Below are 20,130 nucleotides of genomic sequence, written 5' to 3' on the forward strand. Positions count from 1 at the left end.
ACTGTGTGATTCTACTTGTATTCTTACCATTTTCGGGGTATACTTAACAATTTAATTAGTAAATAATTTTTTTAACTTCGTATAATGTAGCAAGTATACCTATTGAAATTGCGCAGTATGCAGTATACAATATTATGTAATGTCCCAATCATTATAAAGTATGTCCATACAAGTCAGTAGGATGCGTGGCGTAACGGCAGAGCGTTCGGCTCGGAACCAAGAGGTCCGGAGTTCGAATCCTGCCATGGCACCGATCCTGTGCCCTTGGGAAAGGCACTTTACACCTCACTTCAGTGTGTTGGTTTCGCTCACTGACAGGTGAAAATGATTACTGCATGTCTGTTGCCCGTGCGTTTGTCTGCGTTGGTGTCAGCAGGCATAAAAATTAAGTTGAAAAAACTTGAGTGTCTTGTCGCCTTGTCTTGTGATAAATGTTTGAAAAGAAAAAATAATCGGTAGGATTATTGACAAGTTCGACAATGAAGTATAATTGCATATTCATGCCCCAGTTTGGCTAAATGCACTACTTTAGCTACAAAAAGGATTAAGCAAACTATACTATGCTCTGTTTATATCTAAGCTGTACATGTTTCTTCTCTCTTCTTTAGACATTTGTACACGAATTTGTACACGAGTTTTTCTAATACATCATAGTTTATAATAACTAAAGACAGTATTTGTAAGAATATGTCATCCTTTGTTTATTAAGTACACATCATTAGTCACCCCAGTACATGTAGATCGCCCGGCGGTGCCAGACGAGACGTCATGAAGGCACGACGCCGACCTTTGGACCATGAGCGCTGAAAAAGCACGGACGATCCGGTGTTGAGCCAAATCCTTGCACTGCCACATACGTGAGAGGTCAGGTGTTTAGGGCTAGGGTTAGGGTTAGGGTTAGGACTTAGTACTAGAATTAGCTCTGAGTTAGGGTTAGAGCTGGGATCATTGTTCAGGGCTAAGGTTATACTAAGTCTTACGATTAGGGTTAGGTTAAGTTTAGTCTCCCACATCACGACCAAACCTTGTTTCAGGTATATTGGAAACCCCCATGTAGTGTCGGAGTCATGTATTTGGCAGGATCATGTATATGGCTTGACACCGGCTCGTCACCACAACCTCCCCACGTCTACAGGTGGTGTGACCCGGGCACCTGTGCGGTTAGCGGACTGATCAGAAGGTCAGACTTTCTTATGCGTTTTCCCTTCTTAACGACTCCGATTTCTTTATAATCTCATAAAGCCCACGTCACATACATCGTTCGATGCACCCTAGATAGTTGTGTTGTTGTTTTTTGGAAAATATCGCAGTGCGTTGAAGGTTTGAGAAGGAACAATGGTAGTTTAATTTTCAAACTATTGCTTAATCTCCGATCGTCCTCGGAAAATCCACCAAGGTGCACCTTACGATGTATGTGGCTTACACTGTAAGTACATGTATGTGTGCCTTTGCTTTGCGTGCTTTTAAGTTTGTATAATAATGAAAGATTTAAACCGATACATGCATTTGTACTAAGCAGAGTGTACGCTTTACCCTTGTGTATGTGTGCAGTTTCTAACTAAGATTTGTTCTACGGTTAATGGTTGTAAGAGTAGTATATTTGTACACCAGCACCTGTATGTAGAGGAAACCCCCATTTCGTGCTGTATGCAAAGTAACTTGGCGCGCTGCAACTTAACGCAGATTTTCTAGCAACATTGCGTCTGTAGCAACCCTCCATTGTTTGTGAGTAAGCTGAGATTTCTCCGTTCTTTCTTGTTGTGCAAACCTTTAGTTCTTTTCGCTTCCATCGTGTGTCAGTGCATTCTAGATATTCACATCAACGTTCATGGAATCAGTATGTTGGTTTGAAGAACAGATATTTTCTCGTTTGAGAGCTTAAGGTTGTGTGGGGTCGTGTGGCGTAGCGGCAGAGTGCTCGACTCGGAACCAAGAGGTCCCGGGTTCTATTCCTGACATGCCACCGATCTTGTGCCCTTGGGAAAGGCACTTACCACGACTTTCCTCAGTTAACTCAGGTAAAAATGAGTGTTGTATTGTCCCCTGTGTTGGTGGCGGAGTTGAAAAAACTTGAGTGTGCCGTCACCACGTCTTTCTTGTGTTTACATGTTGGAATATATAAAAAAATCTGTTTGCTGACGCTGCATCCGGTAGACCCGACCTCCGCCATGTAAGGTGTGCAGCTCCGGGCTTGTGTACACACTACTGCACAGGTCACGGGGAGGGAGCACGTGAAGCCGGTCTGGACTAGCCATGACTGACGAGCCATTGTACCGTTAGCGGCTACAGCAGGCCTGGTAGCCGTTCGTGTGCACTTTGTCTATGTCATCTGTCGGCAGATGTGCAACCACTTATTCGATGTGTATGCATGCATGTAGCGGCCCATTATTATTTATTTTTGGTATCTTTATCCAGAGCCTTACGGTTCAGGATAGTCCACGTGTATCCAGAACCGCGCCTGGGTAAAAGCTACGTTTCGGGATGCGCGGAGACTATCCCGAACCGTGCCTTAAGTACTAAACCCATTCATGCAGGCATTATAAGCGTCCTATCGAAACCCTTTCTATCCCCGTAGACCTGGGTGGCTGGCGTCTTTCTATGGATCAGCAAAACAGGTCAATATTTCAGCATTTTTCTTTCGCTCGGTGTTTGCTAAGCGCGGATTGCCGATAGCTGTGGACTCTGAACTCTTGCGGTCAGCGAGGTTGATCAGGGCAGACCGGGGCGGCGGTAGTAGACATTAGTGATAAGCAGACTGGCGGCTTACTCTCCAAGCAGAGGTTGTGGGGAATGATCGTTACCTTTTTCTACTGGCTCCTCCTGTTTCTTACACCTGATCCCCACCAACGGTGGCCGGCGACCTTCTCTGGCTAATAGATACTGCCTGGCCAATTTGATACTGTCTTTTTGCCACCGAGAGGGATCTGCTTGGAGATTATGGCGGCTGGGGTATGCCGTAATAGTAGGCATTTCATCCGTCTCGTAAGACCATGAAGAAGAATCTTCTTCTACATCATGTATTATTCTTTTTACGCTGAGAGCGTCTGAGTTTTTTTTTTATTATTCCAACATGTAATCACCAGACGTGGTGACGGCACACGTTTTTTTCAACTTATCTTAATGCCGCCACCAACACAGGGGACAAATACATGACAGGACAATACTCATGTTCACCTGAGCGAAGTGAGGAAAGTCGTGTAAAGTGCCTTTCCCAAGGGCACACGATCGGTGGCATGTCAGGACTCGAACCCGGGACTCTAAGTTCCGAGTCGCGCTCTCTGCCACTACGCCACACGACCCCACGTCTGAGTTCTGATGCGAGTCTCTGTTTTTCTTCCCCCCGATGTAAGACATGTAACCCCTTCTTAACTTCCTGTCTCCAAAGTGTTCTGTTTGTTGTAAGAGTCTCCCATGTGATAATATCTATGTCCATGTCTTTCGTGTCCCGTCTAATAACGTATTTAAAGCGCAGGTGAGGACGACCACGTGCTCTTGTCCCGTTGGCAAGTTCACTGTACAACAGGTCCTTTGGGTCTGGCATTCGGCAAATATGTCCAAGCCAACGCTTTTTCAGTGCGCAAGCCCTTTTCCGTAGAGCGTAATCGACCGTTTTAATTAAACGGACCGCTCTCATTCAACGTAGAGCGTAATTGGCGCATTTTGCGTAGAGCGTATTTGCCGTTTTAATTCTATGTAATGCGTTGTGGCCACTTGGAATTTATCTTAAAGCGTAATCGAGAAGTTTCCGAATTTAGCGTAGAGCGTTGTCCGGACCCCCCCACCCCCTGCAGGCCCCCTTCAGCAGTGTGTACATACTAGGGATACTAGCACGTGTGAGAACGTCTACATTGGTTACATAATCATTCCACTTAATATTCAGAATTCTACGTAAACTACGCAAAAAATGTGAAATGTGTTAAGTTTCTTTTCCTGGCTTGAACACAACTTCCTGGGGTATGCCGTACAGTATCCCCACGGTATAATGGTACAGGCCATTGTTTGTTACAAGTCAGCTGGACTGTGTCAACTTGCTAAGGTAAGCAGAAATGGGGCCGCTAGGACAGGGCAGCCATGGATGGGGTATGACGCGAGGCCACCTTTTCTTACCCACTGTTCTGCTATACGTACAGGGTAGGACCTAGGCAGTGTGATTTCGTAGCTAGCTAGGATATAGCAGACTCTACTCTACTCTACTCTACTCTACTCTACTTTAGACCCTCTCCTTGGCCTACCCTAGGTGCCAAACTAGTATCGGGCCGTTAGCCGTTTTCCTTCGGCAGCCAAGAGCCCCTACTCCGCCTGTCTAAATTACCGCTACGGGGGAGTTGAGCCCAGGAGAATTTGTCCAGCACTAGTCCTTGGCCTTGTCTTCTCATGTTACCTAGTATTACATCATCACAACAGTGGGCCTCAGTCCAGGCCGCGTGGATTTTAGTAGTAAACACGGAATAGCTCTAGTTTAATACCGTGCGGATTTGTTGAAGACGATCGTTCACAGAATATTAGTTCGTGGAGCAATATATAAAGGTGGGTGAAGTCTCTACTGATATTTAGAACTTTGTGATGAAAGTCGTGCGCGATTTAATACGCCAAATATATCTAAGAGCCTAAAAGCTACCGTAAAAGCCGAAGCCCCCTATATTGTATCCAGAACCGTGATTATCTAGTTCTATAATGTCTGAATGGGCTAGGGTTTAATATGATCCAAGAACGTCGATTTGCCTCAGGTACGGTTTTGGATACGCGTGGACTATCCAGAACCGTGCCTGGGCATACTTTAAAGCACGGTTGTACCCCTCAGCCTGTTTATACCGCTGTGGTTGTTTGTATTCGCCTCGCTAGCTGCTTGCTGTGTCAGCGCTCTTTGCGGGGATGTTTACCAGTGAGAGTTTCCGGTGAAAACAAGTCTCGTTGTGTGTTGAGCCAAATCCTTGAGCTGCCACATACGTGAGCGGTCAGGTGTTTAGGGTTAGGGTTGATATTAGGGCACACACCTATCACCCCCATGAAACTCCTTCCTCTTCGCCCCCGCCGTTCTGCTTCGCCCCCGCCCCGTTCTGCTTCGCCCCCGCAAAAAATCTGCTTCGCCCCCGTCGTTCCTCTACGCCCCCGGCGCAATTCTGCTTTGCCCCCGTCCTTCTGCTTAGCCCCCAATGGCGGCACAGCTCACAGTCGACACGAAAATCGTCTGCAAAATAACAATAAAGGCTGTGCCGCCAAATTTAAAGTAGCCCATGCTCCGGCAAACATTCTGGACCACCTTTCTGCCAAGTGGCGTTGCACAAATCCTTCCCATTCAAAAGTTTACCCCTACCTCACGGCCCGTCAGTGGTTCTTACGTTTATAAGTACTGGCGTTTATAAGTACAGCCGTGAGTGAAATTTCCCGCCAGTACTTATAAACGTAAGAACGCAGAACGGCGGGGGCGAAGAGGAAGGAGTTTCATGGGGGTGCCTATGGTCACTGGAACATAGACGCTGTAAGCGTAAAAAAAACATACAGTACTTGGTGTAGAGACCGAGAAATGAGTTAGGGTTAGGGTTATAGTTGGCACTGCGTTGGGGGGGGGGGGGTACCGTCAGCACTCTTCTAAATTCAGAACTTATTTAGGCCTTGGTGCCAGAGCCAGCGTACACACTAGCTCTTAACGAGCCTGTATTATCATTAACTTATGTTAAATTCGGTGTACGTTGTCACACTTAAGACCTTTGTCATCGCAGAAAGTGTTTGCATAAGGCAGTAGGCACTGTGTACTGAAGCGGACAAAGTAAATGCGAAATGTGCTTCGGGAGTGAATGTTATTTACACTGCTGATGATGATACTGCTGATTACCCTTTCTTTCTTTTCTTTCTCTCTTTCCTTCTATCTTTTTCTTTCTTTTTCTTTGTTCTTTTTTCTCTTTTTCTTTCTTTCTTTCTTCCTTTCTCTCTCTTTCTTTCTTTCTTTCTTTCATGCCACACTTGATTAAGTTACCTTTTATTTGCCTCCCAATTTAATCAATTTCTACAACCGTTTCGTCTATAAGAGGAATCTGTAACGTCGTTACGGCCATTGAGGAGATACTTGTACTTGTTATAGCGATTTCGTTCGTACTACTAGAACGTACTGAAAGTTTTGTCTCGTCTTTGTGTCCTTTACCCTACATTTGTACATCTTGACATTGTTTTGAAACTTCCTAAGAGCCTCTGCTAGGTTTGCTAAACGTCTCCAGATGACGATTCAGAGCTCGTTAAAAAAATTTTAAGGCCAGAGTTCGGTACTTTTGGACGAGTTCCCATCTTAAGATCAAGCTAAGTCACCCTAAATGCCTCTGTAAGTAAGTATTGATGTAGACTCAGTTTGATAGATAGGTGGATATGGATGAAATGTCATGGTCATCAGCATCAGTCAGCACTCATGATTCTTAATGATGACGGCAGCATTGCCAAAATCGACGAACGACCAAAACCAGCCATTAATATCATTCAGTAAATTGGTGCAGAGCCAGACGAAATGTAGGTGAAAGTTCATCCCAACAGACGGCTACCGAACACACGCGACAAAGTACGTCACGTGAGTAGGTGGGGTCATCTCCGGTCACATAGAAAAGTCCCTACAGAAAAAGACACTGGAGTTTATTTGTTGGAATCTTACAAAAAATTATCTCTGATTTTTTTTCCTTTGCGATTCTCTCAAAATGCAATTTGAGAAGGTTCAATTTTCAAAATTTTTCGGGGGACCATGCCCCCGGACCCCCCTAGGAACCCTGCGCCTATGGCACACGTTGGTCCTCCAGACAGTGGGAAGAGCACCCCCCCCCCGCCAAATCCTGGCTACGGACATGAGAGATCATGAGAGAGAGATATTTATTGCACGACAATTGCACAAGGTACAATGTATGGCAAACTACATGAAGAAATAACAAACAATAAAATAAACGTGTTAAATAAGACCTAATGTCGAATAAAACCTAACATATCTTAATTATTCAAACAATAAGGGATAGTACAAGTCTTTGATAAAGTGTTACAATCGAGTGGGCTAATCACAAGTTTCGGTATTTTTTCTAATAACAAAGCATTCCTTTATATATCTACCTATTTTTGCGTTGTGGGAACTAGGTAGGAGGGAACATTTTCTCACGTACCCTTGGTGTTGTCCTGACGGCCAGAGGTGAACGGCCTGTTGACTCCGGCATGTTCAGTCCGCAGTTTGCGTACAGACACGTTCTTCACTGTTATTTGTGTACTTATGTGTCTGGACTAACCGCAAGGTTCAAAGTTTCGTCTGACAACCTTGAGGCTTTTAATATGCATGCAGCATGGCCTTGATGATTTTCAAAAGATCATGAATAGATCTGTTGTAGGACAGGTGTCTGTCGATGTGCCTGGGTGTCATCGCCGAGTAAGTTAGCTATAGCATACGTCCCCGTATGCTCAATGAGGAGGGGGATAGTGTACCGACCGACAATGACTTATATGTTTTTAGTGTGTGAAAGTATGATGATCAGAATGTACAAGAGACATTGTGTGTGCCCTTAACATTTGGTCATACATCGAAATGAAGTTGACGCGACGTATGTTTTTATTATTGCCAGAACACTGTAAAAGCTAAATCATGACAAAAAATTTAATGACACCCATCAAGGCTATCAGCTAAATTTAGAAGCATGTATCCTTAACGAAGCAAAAATGCTGACTTTGGCAATGTTAAACCTCCTCGTGCGAGGTCGTTTAGCCAGTCAGTGTTTAATATCAAATAAACAAACGCTACATGTACAATATTCCCATTCTACGCATGCGCAGTAGTCGCCAGCTGTGATCACTTCTGCGGTCAGTTTTTATTTTGTTCTAAATCAGAGAAAGTTTGTGCAGGGCGTTCTGTCTGCCCCCGGGTAACGAGCTGGCCTATTGTACCGCCACAACAACAAGTCCGCGTGCACTGTTTACACTGTCGTCTGTGGTCACGTTTAGAGTTCGGGTACCCCTACTCTCCAACAGGGGTGCCAGAGTAATTTTACGGAATACGGTACAATCGTATTTTATTTTTAGTATACAGTGCAATTTTACGGAATACGGTACAATCGTATTTTATTTTTAGTATACAGTGCAATTTTACGGAATACAGTGCAATCGTATTTATTTTTAGTATACAGTGCAATTTTAGTAACATTGCACTGCATATGCGCATATTAGTAAAATTGCACTGTATACTCTGGCACCCCTGTCCAAGCAGAGGTTGATAGGGGAAGATCGTTATCTTTTTCGTTTGTTGTTTTTTTCGCATGGACCCTTTTTGACCAATGGATACTGCCTGGCCAATTTGATACTGTCATTTTGCCACCCTAGGATCTGCTTCGAGATTATATATAGGCTACCACGCCGTCAGAGTTGTGGCGGTAAAGTTGTTAGTTATTTTTTATATATTCTAACATTTCATTACTAGACATGGTGACGGCACACTCAAGTTATATCAACTTATTTTATGCCGCCACCAACACAGAGGACGAATACACTACATGACAACACTCATTTTCACCTGAGCAAAGTGAGGAAAGCCGTGTAAAGTGCCTTTCCCAAGGGCACAAGATCGGTGACATGTCAGGACTCGAACCCGGGACCTCTTGGCTCCGAGCCGAGCACTCTGCCGCTACGCCACACGACCCCACTAGCCCTCAGTTATTGTTATTGGCCCGAGGCCCTTACCTCTGCCCAAGTTGGCCCCTGTCAGGTCATAAATTACTATTTACAACAACTTGCCGCGGAGTACGTTCGATCGCGCTTGCGCGTGTAAACGTTGTAGTGCACAGATTTGTTTTGTTTTGTCTCGTGTACCTCAGAGTGACTTACTGATTTTTCTCACACACACTATAGGTGGGAGTAGGAGGAGACGCTGGTCTACGTTCTGACGCGCTGCCGTAACTCTGATCACAGACACGTCTGCCACGTTTAAACCTTGTGGTGAACAGATTTGTTTTTTTGTTTTGTCACGTGTATGTCAGAGTGACTTACCGAGTTTTCTCGAACACACTACAGGTGGGAGCAGGAGGAGACACTGGTCTACGTTCTAACGTGCAGTCGTAACTGTATCACCAACACGTCTGAGACGGTTTCGTCACTTCGCTGCTGTTGACATCGCCGTTGGACGACGTTTAGCGCAACACATGGCTGGGACAGGTTGGTTTGTGTTGTTTGTGCAACTTTGGATAGGTTTCGAATTCGATATGGAGTTTAGTGTGTTGCTTCGAATTCGTCGTATACTCGTAAGGACTGAGATTCCGGCCAGTCCCAAAATAGGTATGCGTACTTTATTTGATAATTTAAGGTACGTATAAAATAGCGGTGCGGCTCCTTGAATATCAAACTTTTTTTTACCCACAACCACTTGACAAGCCAATGTCATGTCGCAGTAGCCTCTACCAGGCTTCGGGAGGTGGCTGGAAAGAGTGGAAATTGGCCAAATAGAGAGATAACATGTCCGGGTGCGGCACACTGTTCTCTCACCGCGGACTAACTCCCCTGGCATGTTATCTCCCTATTTTGCCGATTTCCACTCTTTAAAGCCCTCTCCCGAAGCCTGGTAGAGGCTAATGTCGCAGAATGTAGTGTCGTCCTAGTGGAATACATGGGCCTGGCCTTACGCGTGCCGTTCCCTGTCCGCCAGGTCTCCGTCTGCCGAGCCGGCTGCTGACGCGGAGGACCATGGTACTCCTGCTGAGCCTGGCCACGATCGCCGTCCTGCTCAACGTACGGACTTAATCTACTTATTTTTTTTCTAAATTAGGCCATGTTGATTTGATTATATGGATGGCATCCTCTGGGAACTCTAAAACTGATGCGAGCGTGCGAATAAAAAAGTTTGGCCAAAAAAAGTTTCCTTCATTATAAAATGTTCTTGGTTATAAAGGTTGAACAAATGACTATACACGAAGAGAATGGTAGGGCGAATAATATTAGACCTTAATTTTCATTTCTGCACATTTTCTTCTTTTCCTGAATTGATTTTGGCATAATATAATCAAATCAACATGGCATTACAGCATGTAATCACAAAAAGTGGTGACGGCACACTCAAGTATTTTTAACTTATGGCATTACAACATGTAATCACAAAAAGTGGTGACGGCACACTCAAGTATTTTTAACTTATATTATGCCGCCACCAACGTAGAAGACAGGACAATACTTATTTTCACTTGAGCTAAGTGAGGATAGGGCACAAGGTCGGTGGTATGTCATCTGGACTCGAACCCGGGACCTCTTGGTTCCAAGTCGAGAATTCTGCCGTTACGCCACACGACCCCACAACGAACTTTAAGTTTAATTTTATAGATTATGTTCCTTCATTTGTATGTAGTGTAAATCTGTTTTCGTGTTACATACGTACATGTGTTTTTTAATGAACCCTGGAAGATTAGCTTTTGGGCTAAAGGGTATCTTAATAAAGAGAAAGAGAATCTTAAAGACTTGTCTCTCATCACAAACGCTGTATGCAGGTGCGGCTGGACACGGTGGCTCCCGTCACGCTCAAGTCGGTCCTCCGGCTGGCGGGCGGGCGGTGCGAACTGGTCGTCACCCGGCCAGACACCGTGCCGACAGGCGCGGCCTTCCCCGTGAAGATCCAGATCACCGGCGGGAGCATCCGCTCAATCCCCCGGGCGGAGGCCTCTGTAACGGTCGGCGGTGACTCCCCGGGTAGGACCGTGACTTTATACTACGGCGTCGGCACGACGAGCCTCTCCCTCCCGAGGGCCGGCGCGTGGGACGTCCTGGTGTCGGTCAGCGGACGGGTCGCGCACTCAGCCGGCGGCAGGGTCGCGGAGGAGACGTGTTCTGAACAGTTCTCCATCCAGGCAGTCGACTTAGACGACCCGGCCGTCGAGACTAGGAGGATCGAACGCGGAACGCTGAGCAACACCGGCCTGCAGTGGACGAAAGGCTTCGTGGTGGTCGAGGGCGCAGTGACGGTGCCTACCGGCGGCCTACTGGTGGTCAACCCGGGCGTCTTCGTGCTTATGAAGCCCGACGCGCGGATCGAAGTTCTCGGCGAGGCAAAGCTGGGCACGAAAGAGGGAGAACCGATCGTCTTCGCCGGTTATCCGGCTCACAGCGGCGGCGAGACGAGGCCGTGGAGCCAGCTGCTGTTCGGCAGGGGCGCGAGGGGGTCGCTGCATAACGCGTGGTTCCTGCAAGGCGGCGCGAGCGCACACTCCAACTTCGGTAACCTGGACACGCGGAGGGTGATACACGGAGAGGAAGGTTCGGACATCGCCTTCGTGGGAGGAGGGATCATCGACAGCGTAGGCGGCGCCATCGGTGGGGAGCGCTGCAGACTCCAGGTGAGACTATAAAGTTAAAACTTTTGATCCAACATAAAGAAGTTCTCTCACCTAGAGCTTTCGACCAGTCACTCTGGTCTTCCTCAGTAGACTGACCCAGTGAGGCTTGTCACGTGGATTTTTTTGGACGTGTGACGGCAACATTGGGTCAGAGGTAGATGATGTCGGCCCCCTTTCATGTAGTTTTGGCTCGTCCCGATGACCGTTGCCTCCTAGTTTGGTGAGGCGCTCAGTCATTTCCAAGCCAGCGGCCCCAGCCTCTGTACGCTGAGAAGCATATATATAAATATAATAGGGTTAGGGTTAGGGTTAACGTTAGGGTTAGGGTTGGGATTGGGGGGTTGGGGGTTGGGTTTGGGTTTGGGTTTGGGCTAGGGTTGGGGTTGGGGTTAGGGTTAGGACTAGGACTGTTTTGGTTTGTCCTGATGGCTTCTAGTTGCCCACCTAGGTGCACCATGCAGTGATAGCCAGGTGTAACGGGGGCGGTTCTGTGCTGCAGGGCTAGGTTTGGGGTTGGGGTTGGGGTTAGGGATAGGGTTAGGAGTATAGTATTATAGGGCTAGGGCTAGGGTTAGGGCTAGGGGTAGGGCTAGGGCTAGGGCTGGGGTTGGGGTTAGGGGTTGGGGTTGGTTGGAGTTAGGGTTAGGTTTACGGAGTTTAGGGACTGTTTGTGCTTGTCCTGATTCCTATTTCCCCACCTAGGTACACCATGCAGTGATAGCCAGGTGTAACGGGGGAGGTTCTGTACAGGAGGCGGCAGTGACGCTACAGAACGTCCACGTGACCGAAATCGGACAGGAGCAAACAGGCTCGTCAGACTTCGCCGTGGACGGGTTCACCTTCTACTCCCCACGTATCACTCCGCCGGACGGAGAGGTCTCCAAAATATCCGACAGGTAGGAAAATTCTTTGGTTAGAACTTTTGATCCAACACAAAAAGTTCTCTCACCTAGAGCTTTCGACCATTCACTCTGGTCTTCCTCAGTAGACTGACCCAGTGAGGCTTGTCACGTGGCTTCTTTGAAGTGTGACGTCAGCACTGGGTCAAAGGTATCTGGTAGACGATGTCGGCCCCCGTCGCGGTCAAAAGCTCTAGGTGAGAGAATATTATTATTATTATTTTTTTCTTTTCACAGTGTGTTTGCAGTTGGTGGAGGGTTGGGTATTCACCACAAGGGCACCAACCTCGCCATCGAGTCCACCATCGTGGAGGACTTCCGGCGGGCCTGTGTCGTCACTTCCGGAAAGAAGTCTCGCGTGACCATCAGCAGCGCCCTCTTGCGAAACTGCCGCGTCGGGCTGCAGCTGAGCTCCGGCCGGCCGAACGTCACCGTGTCCAACAGCGTCGTAGTCAACAACGAGGTATGTATGTTTAGAGTTAAAACTTTAGATCCAACACAAAGAAGTTCTCTCACCTAGAGGTTTCGACCAGTCACTCTGGTCTTCCTCAGTAGACTGACCCAGTGAAGCTTGTCACGTGGCTCCTTTGAAGTGTGACGTCAACACTGGGTCAAAAGTATCTGGCAGACGATGTCGGCCCCCGTCGCGGTTAAGTGAAGGTTGGTGGGCCCTGATGTATATAGCCTCCTTCACCCCTCTCACGAGGGTCTTGTTCAGTGTCCAAAATCCTTACAGTGTCTAGTAAAACAAAGTGTCCGGGTGACTCTATGTGGATGTGTTGTGACACCTCTGAACGAGGTATGTATGTAAAAAGTTTGCTAGGACACTTAGCAAGAGTACAGAGACTGGCTACCTTCACAGAGATCACAAATAACTGGCCGTGTACTAGAAACTCGAACTTGTATTTTCATTGGCCTGTGTTAATCCTGAGCCTATATAACCTATTTTAGTTTTAACCGCGAAGAACAAATAAAACTAGCCTGACTGAACCTCGCTTTTCGCCGGCTCCCTAGTAGTCCGCCGCGGTGGCGGACTATGTAGGGAGCCCCCGGAGCTTGGGTTTCACAGGCTAAAATAAAACTGTCGAATCTTTAGGTTGGGATCTGGTACGGGGACGAGAACGCCGAAACTGGCGGGGAGTTGGAGCTGGAGAACACGCTGGCCATGGGGAACGCAGACAAGAACCTGAAGGTGTACATCAACGGAGCGGAGAGGACGGAAGCCGACCGGGGCTCGGAAAACGTGAGGCTGAAGTGTTTCTTCGTCAACAGCGAGTCGGTGAAGAGGAAGGCTCGGTCCCAGTTCAGGTTTGTTTTTTTTATTCATCAAAACATCAAAATATAACAAGGACAGTGTGGCGCTGCACTCAAGTGTATAACTTTTTAAAATAAGTTATAAACTCGAGTGCAGCGCCACACTGTCAAAACAGCGCCACACAACAAAATACAATTCACATTTAAATACACAAAGTTGACTTATCAATGCGACGTAGTTCCACCAACCCAAGACATTAAAAATGCTAATGCTAACAAAGTTATTTGACAAAAATTTTCTTGAGTTGGAGTGGCTACTAAGGGTTACGTGTTAACCTCCTATATCTCATTGGCGGAAACACATCAGAATTTAGGCCCATTAACACTTGTAGTATTTGGACTTCAGGTTGGTGGAGAAGAAGCATTCCCCGTGCCTGCAGCCGAAGATTTCTCTGAACCACTCTGACTGTCAAATCGCGCCTGAGCTGCCGCACGGAAAGTGCCTGTGGTCGGAGTACAACCCCGAGACTCTGAGCGGCGTCAGGCTAGAGCGGCTGGACCTGTGCGACTCGTGCTGCAAGGAGACGGCCGAGCTGACCTTCGGGAGCTTCGACCACTGGCGGATGCTGAACGTCCAGAACCGCAAGGGCGCCACCATCCACACGGGGAAGGTAACAACATGTTAGCCTCTACCAGGCTTCGGGAGGCGGCTGGGAAGAGTAGAAATCGGCCAAATAGAGAGATAGCATGCCAGGGGAGTTGGTCCGCTGGAGTACATTTAGCGGCAAACTGTTCTCCCCAGCAGACCAACTCCTCTGGCATGTTATCTCTCTATGTGGCCGATTTCTACTCTTTCCAGCCGCCTTCTGAAGCCTGGTAGAAGCTACCAAAATGTCGAGGAGACTAAAACGATCTTTCTTGTACCCAGCAATCCTGCTATAAATATAACAAATCTCTAAAATGATTCCACCCTTTATTTAAATATGTATGTATATCTATAATTTGATTTCTGTAATTTTAAAATTGTACATTTGTAAATGATGTCACTAGAAGTGAATGTTTCTCTAGGGTTTTTAATCCTCCGTGAATGTCAATACTGTATTTTAAATTAGCGATAATTCGGATTTTTCGTGAGTCTGTCAATGCTAATAAAGTTTTCTTATGTCTTATGTCTTTTAAAAAAGGTGGAGACCAGGGAGGAATGCGGAGTGTCCTTCGCAGCCGACTTGTACCAGTACACGGACAGCGACTGCCAGAAGACCAAGGTATATAGAGTTTGGTTTATTGCAAGTGAACCACTGGCAACCCACTGGCTGAATTATGTGTTCTTACATACATGTAATTATAACGTTACATACATAAAGCCAACTTGCTAAAAATAGAATTGGGCTGCTTCTATACTGCTGTGTGTGCACTGGAAATTTGTCAAGTTGATTTCTTTGTCTCGTTACCATGTCGCTCACATATATCAAATCAAATCAATTTTATTGCTCAACAACTGTAGCTGGTACAATGTATGGCAAAGAAACAACAATGGTACAATGTATGGCAAAGAAACAAAAATGGTACAATGTATGGCAAAGAAACAACAATGGTACAATGTATGGCAAAGAAACAACAATGATCAAACGCATACATGAACGTAGATGAGCTACTTACAACAGTCAGAACTGTCACCTCTTAGAACTGTTAGATATTGTTAGCATCACTAACTATGTATGTAACATCTGTGTCCATAATATCACCAGGGTCCATAATATCGCCACCTTGACAAAGTGTGCTTAAAGATATTTTTACTGCAACATACTTTTGGTATGCACTCCTGCACACATCAAATGTACATACCTAGGGTATGTTGCAGTAAAAATATCTTTAAGCACACTATTTCTCAAGGTGGCGATATTATGGACCCTGGTGATATTGTGGACACAGATGTTATATATTGCCATACGTTGTACCGGTACATCTGTCGTGCAATAAAGTTCTTCTTCCTCTTCATCACAGGTGCAACTTAAGTCGGTCTTCAGCAACATCCTTCACTTCCAGGGCGAGAGCCACCTCCGGGAGCTCAAGGCGCACTACTTCGACAGAGTCATGAAGACGTCACTGACTCCTCCGTCCTTCGGCATGATCCTGGATTTCTCCAACATCCTGGACAGGTGATTTATTGCTAGTGTTCATAGTACAACGTTGGACTTTATTCCAACACACAATTACACAGGGATCAAATTTTCAGCGACCACTGTCGCCTTCATCAGGATAATTAATGACCAATCACTTCACAACATTATTGTTGTGTATTAACAGGGTATAGTATTTACTGGGTATAAAATTTTTAGCATAAAAATCACACTAGGTGATGTGGCAGAGGCCCCTCTACCGCAAAATAAGGTCAAACCTTTTCTGTAAAGTGGGTGCGACGAAATCACATTTCTAGGCCTCTTTTTGGTTACGGTGAGGGACGTCCAGTCCCTCACCGTAACCAAAAAGAGGCTGAGGCTTACGGTGAGGGACTGGACGTCCCTCACCGTCCCACAACTCCTGACAGCAGCCCAAGACAGGAGGACCTGGCTACATCTCTGCTGCAAGGTCTGCCTTGTCCCCCCGATGACCAGTGTCGGTCATGGGACTAGGTAGGTAGGTAGGTTTTGGTTATAGGCTCCTATACTGAAATAAACCATTCTACTACAGGAACGCGTCCGCCCTAGCCAAAAGCGACGTGGACTGCGCGCTGAGCGACCGCACGGCCACCGGCGTGTCGGCCTTCGTCACGGCCTGGCTGCCGGATATCGGCATGTACACCCGCCTGTCCGTCCTGCTGGCAGACCTCGTCCATCCCAGGAACTTCTTCACGTACAATACAACGTCTTTATTGGTTTTCCAACCGCAAACATACATATGCAGGGAAAGACACAAGTCTCCCTGAAGTGGGTAGTTTGTTACAATCAACACATAATACAATATAATCAATGAACAATAAACAGTAGTAAAATACAGCATAAAGATAACAAAATTGGTCGCAGATACAGCATGGGGTAGCTTATGAAACAGACTCGTTATACAGTTTTACCGCACAGTGAACAAATGATCTTTTCAGTCGCTCAGTCCTGGCTTTTGGCACAGTGATGCGCACAGCGCGTTTTTGTACTCGTTCCATACTTGTGGACTTGTGTACAGGTACGTCGCGTTCCTCTACCTCGCCAACTGCATGAAGTCCGGACACTCCCACTTCGCGGACAAGGAGACCAACAACTACGTGCTCATCGACAACGACCGCTGTCTGGTGCCGGAGCGGGTAGCTTCGGGCGACATGCCGCCGGCCTACAGGTAACGTTTGTTCGTTCGTTCGTTCGTTCGTTCGTTCGTTCATGCATTCATTCATTCATTCATTCATTCGTTCGTTCGTTCATTCATTTGATCATGTATTCATTCCTCCATTCATCTGTGTACATGTATCTCCAAATCAATACTTTATCATTTCATTGTCAAATTTGTCGATTCAATAACCATTGTTAATTTCCTTTAAGAGTTTTTAGTTATTGTACACTATCGTACTCATACAGTGGAGCAAGAACATTTTTTTTACATTCAACGTTCATACAGTTGCTGCAGTATTTGTTTTCTCAGAATAATAGCAGCATTCTGCTCATCTGTGGGTTGAAGCCTAACACGTAGCACATGTGTAAAACACTGTTTTCCGCCCAGGTACCGTCTGGACCGTCTGACGGACATTCTGTTCACCAAGAGTCACGTCTGCAAAGTACCGCAGGAGATGGTGGACAGGCTCAAACTCGCCACTTCCGTGTCTTCTACGGTAAATATGTTTGTATGTTTGCTCGTCTGTATTTTCGTGGCTCAGCTGTAACTATCGTGAGCTGCTTTGGCTTATCCAGTGTCGTTTAATCTCCAAAAGATAAAATACAAATATGCTGTGTCCGGAATCGTGCTTTTCCAGAACCATGCTCAGCCTCGTGTTCTGGATAGTCCACGCGTATCCAGAACCGTGCATGGGGAAATTCTACGTTCTCGGATACGCGGAGACTATCCAGAACCGTACCTGATCCTAACCCTAACCCGTTAAGGCATAGAAGTAGATTTTGGATAAAAACAAACCTTATTCAAATGGGTGCATTTCGTACAGTTGTAGTTAGCTATTTATTAGAAACTCTTCAGAAAATTAATAATTTTTGCTAAGCATGTATTTTAGCCACAAGGATTTCACGAGACTTACCCCCCCCCCTCTTTTCCTTCTTTAGGTAACCAGTCTGGGTGTTCAGTTCAAGGACGAAGTTCTGGCTGACAAGGTCATGGCCCCCCTGCTGCTGAAGGAAGACCCTGAGATCTATGAGGAAGTGGACGGGAGGGCGTCAGTTCTGCTGGCAGAATATAACAGGTGCTGCCTCGGTGTTGTCGCTGTTTCTAAACTACTGATTCCTTCATTATGTTTAGAGAAAAAAGTGTGAAAGCATTGTTTTTGCTCTGTTTCTTCTTCCGTTCCAAACACTGTCCTGGTGTTCAATGACCTGAATCAGACCGCCTGTCACCATGGTAACTGGTGTTACGTTGGGTTACATCGTGTTGCAATTTCATAGTGGGAGGGATATAGACTCCTGTTACCATGTATGTCAATGTGTTTGAGTAAGAATTGGAAGAAAAGACATAAAGGGTGAAATAACAGACATAAATGCATAAAGACATAATGATAAAATTTCTTTTATTTATTCATGTATTCATTACTTCCTTCCTTCCTTCCTTAATTCCAGCCTCTGTGAGAACAGCGACGCCGACCAGTTCGACAGCAGACTGCGGGCGGTGTACAAGACTTCGCCGGTCCGGCAGGCGTACCTCGTGGCTGGGCGCGACTACATCCTGGCAAACTTCGCGGACGGAGACGACCTGGCGTACCTCAAAGTCGTCAGCGACGTGCCGCGGGAGCGCGTCGGCGGTCAGCTGTTCAACGGCGGGCTGGCCGAGCTCGTGTCCTACCACGTGGACCGGCTGGTTGGGCTCGGTCGGGTCCCCGTCGCCGCGTCGCGCCGGCTCGTCCTGGACGGGTCTGTCGCGCTGCAGGGGGTCGTCAGCGACGACGGCGAGGTGGTCCGAGACATGACGAGGGACGGCGTCACCCTCGGCCGGTACCTTACGGACGTGCAGACGGGTAAGATCCGCGCTAACGCCAGCGTGGAGTGGATCGCCAGCAAACTTCGCCGCGACCCGGCTCACAAACACCCCGTGCTGGACGTCATCGTCGTCGGCAAGATCAAAGATCTCGTGCGGAACGTCAAGCTCAGCAGCGAGGTGAAGAACTTCCTGAATCACGACGCGTCGCTCAGAGACCTGCAAGAGTTGGGCGTCACCCGACAGATGACGTGGGACATCATCGACATGCATCTGCTCGACTTCCTGCTGCACAACCCGCACAGGACGACTTTCGCGACGTCGGAGCTGCGACTCGTGTCGCACGACAACTCGCGCGCGTTCTCCCCCGACATCGGGAGCAAAGTGTGTGAACCGCTGCTGCGGTGTCCTCCGGTGTTCTACTCCTCAGTAGAAGCCGGGGAGAAGTCCGGCTGCCCTGAAAGTTGCCCAGTCGGTGTGGAAGACGCAGACAACTACAGAAACTGTCGGTTCAGGAGAGGGACGTTGGAGCGGATTCGGAAAGGGTCGGTGGACGCCACCGAGAAAGACAAGTTGGTGAACATGCTGAGAACCGCGCTTTCTAAGGAAGCGATCGGCGTCGATTCTCACAAAGACTACTTCGGTAGCAATGACTTGTACGAAGGATTTCAGTACAGACTAGCCCACTTAGCGTCCCACGTGAAAGGATGCATTGAAACGTACGGCGAGCATGTATTTGTCTGATGAGTCGAAACGTACAGTAGGTAGGTAGAAACGTACAGTAAAATACCATCATCATTTCACACACCTGGGTGCTTTTTATGAAAGATACTAAAACTTTTCTAATTCCGAAGGTGAAAAATGCGATAGATTGTGTTGCATTAGGGTCTCAGAACTGCACAAAACGTGCCAGACTTAACATCTCTGAAATACAGAGGGAACACTGGGTGGTTATAAGTAGCCTCCATAGCATGCCAAAAACTGGGATTTTGCGGGGTCTTCAGGATCTTTGGGAGCTTTTATGTGCTATTTTCTGATTGCATATAAGACAACATAGCCGGCCTGGTTGAATTACCCCCGCTTTTAGAACTGGGCTAATCAGAAAACAGCCGAAGACCACCAAACCCCCAGTTCTATAAGCCTGCTACGGAGGCTGATCAGAAAACAGCCGAAGACCACCAAACCCCCAGTTCTATAAGCCTGCTACGGAGGCTAATCAGAAAACAGCCGAAGACCACCAAACCCCAGTTCTACTAAGCCTGCTACGGAGGCTAATCAGAAAACAGCCGAAGACCACCAAACCCCCAGTTCTATAAGCCTGCTACGGAGGCTAATCAGAAAACAGCCGAAGACCACCAAACCCCAGTTTTATAAGCCCGTTACGGAGGCTAGGTTCTAAGCAGTCTTGTCCTATCTATCTTGATTACGCCCCCCCCCCTCCTCAGGGACGCTGCGTGCGGCTTTAGATGGATGTAGACTATATTGGATCCGATTGAACTCAATCACGGCGGTTTATTCCGGGGAAGCGATTTGTCAGGACG

General features: G+C 47.1%; 2 protein-coding genes across 3 annotated transcripts; both read left to right on the plus strand.

The window, feature by feature from the left end:
• Positions 1-4,438: 4,438 nt before the first annotated feature.
• Positions 4,439-15,776, plus strand: LOC109462910. 2 transcript variants are annotated; one of them, XM_019759543.1, is made up of 10 exons: positions 4,439-4,527; positions 9,016-9,156; positions 9,644-9,726; positions 10,476-11,318; positions 12,021-12,214; positions 12,455-12,680; positions 13,314-13,525; positions 13,878-14,142; positions 14,656-14,736; positions 15,476-15,776. In XM_019759543.1, exons 2-10 carry the CDS (start codon positions 9,144-9,146, stop codon positions 15,632-15,634), a joined length of 2,076 nt encoding a protein of 691 aa, XP_019615102.1. In that variant the 5' UTR covers positions 4,439-4,527; positions 9,016-9,143; the 3' UTR covers positions 15,635-15,776. The 2 variants fall into 2 exon arrangements, with proteins under 2 accessions (XP_019615102.1, XP_019615101.1); XM_019759542.1 differs by lacking the exon at positions 4,439-4,527 and having other exon boundaries at positions 9,006-9,156.
• Positions 15,777-16,142: 366 nt separating this feature from the next.
• LOC109462633 lies at positions 16,143-19,491 on the plus strand. The gene is made up of 5 exons (XM_019759196.1): positions 16,143-16,324; positions 16,649-16,798; positions 17,177-17,285; positions 17,728-17,864; positions 18,235-19,491. The coding sequence occupies exons 1-5, from the start codon at positions 16,266-16,268 to the stop codon at positions 19,331-19,333; spliced, it is 1,554 nt and encodes a 517-aa protein (XP_019614755.1). The 5' UTR covers positions 16,143-16,265; the 3' UTR covers positions 19,334-19,491.
• The last annotated feature ends 639 nt before the right edge of the window (positions 19,492-20,130 follow it).

The sequence above is a fragment of the Branchiostoma belcheri genome, unplaced genomic scaffold (assembly GCF_001625305.1).
Source record: "Branchiostoma belcheri isolate BF01 breed outbred unplaced genomic scaffold, Haploidv18h27 scaffold12, whole genome shotgun sequence".
NCBI classification, from domain to species: domain Eukaryota; kingdom Metazoa; phylum Chordata; class Leptocardii; order Amphioxiformes; family Branchiostomatidae; genus Branchiostoma; species Branchiostoma belcheri.

Bases quoted from the DNA above. Each gene is read 5' to 3' on its own strand.
- LOC109462910 (XM_019759543.1), top strand. The intron at 12,681-13,313 runs GTATGTATGTTT...TCGAATCTTTAG, and splicing joins GCGTCGTAGTCAACAACGAG to GTTGGGATCTGGTACGGGGA. The intron at 14,143-14,655 runs GTAACAACATGT...CTTTTAAAAAAG, and splicing joins CCACCATCCACACGGGGAAG to GTGGAGACCAGGGAGGAATG.
- LOC109462633 (XM_019759196.1), top strand. From the start codon at position 16,266: ATGTACACCCGCCTGTCCGTCCTGCTGGCAGACCTCGTCCATCCCAGG. The intron at 16,325-16,648 runs GTACAATACAAC...ACTTGTGTACAG, and splicing joins CATCCCAGGAACTTCTTCAC to GTACGTCGCGTTCCTCTACC. The intron at 17,286-17,727 runs GTAAATATGTTT...TTCCTTCTTTAG, and splicing joins CCACTTCCGTGTCTTCTACG to GTAACCAGTCTGGGTGTTCA.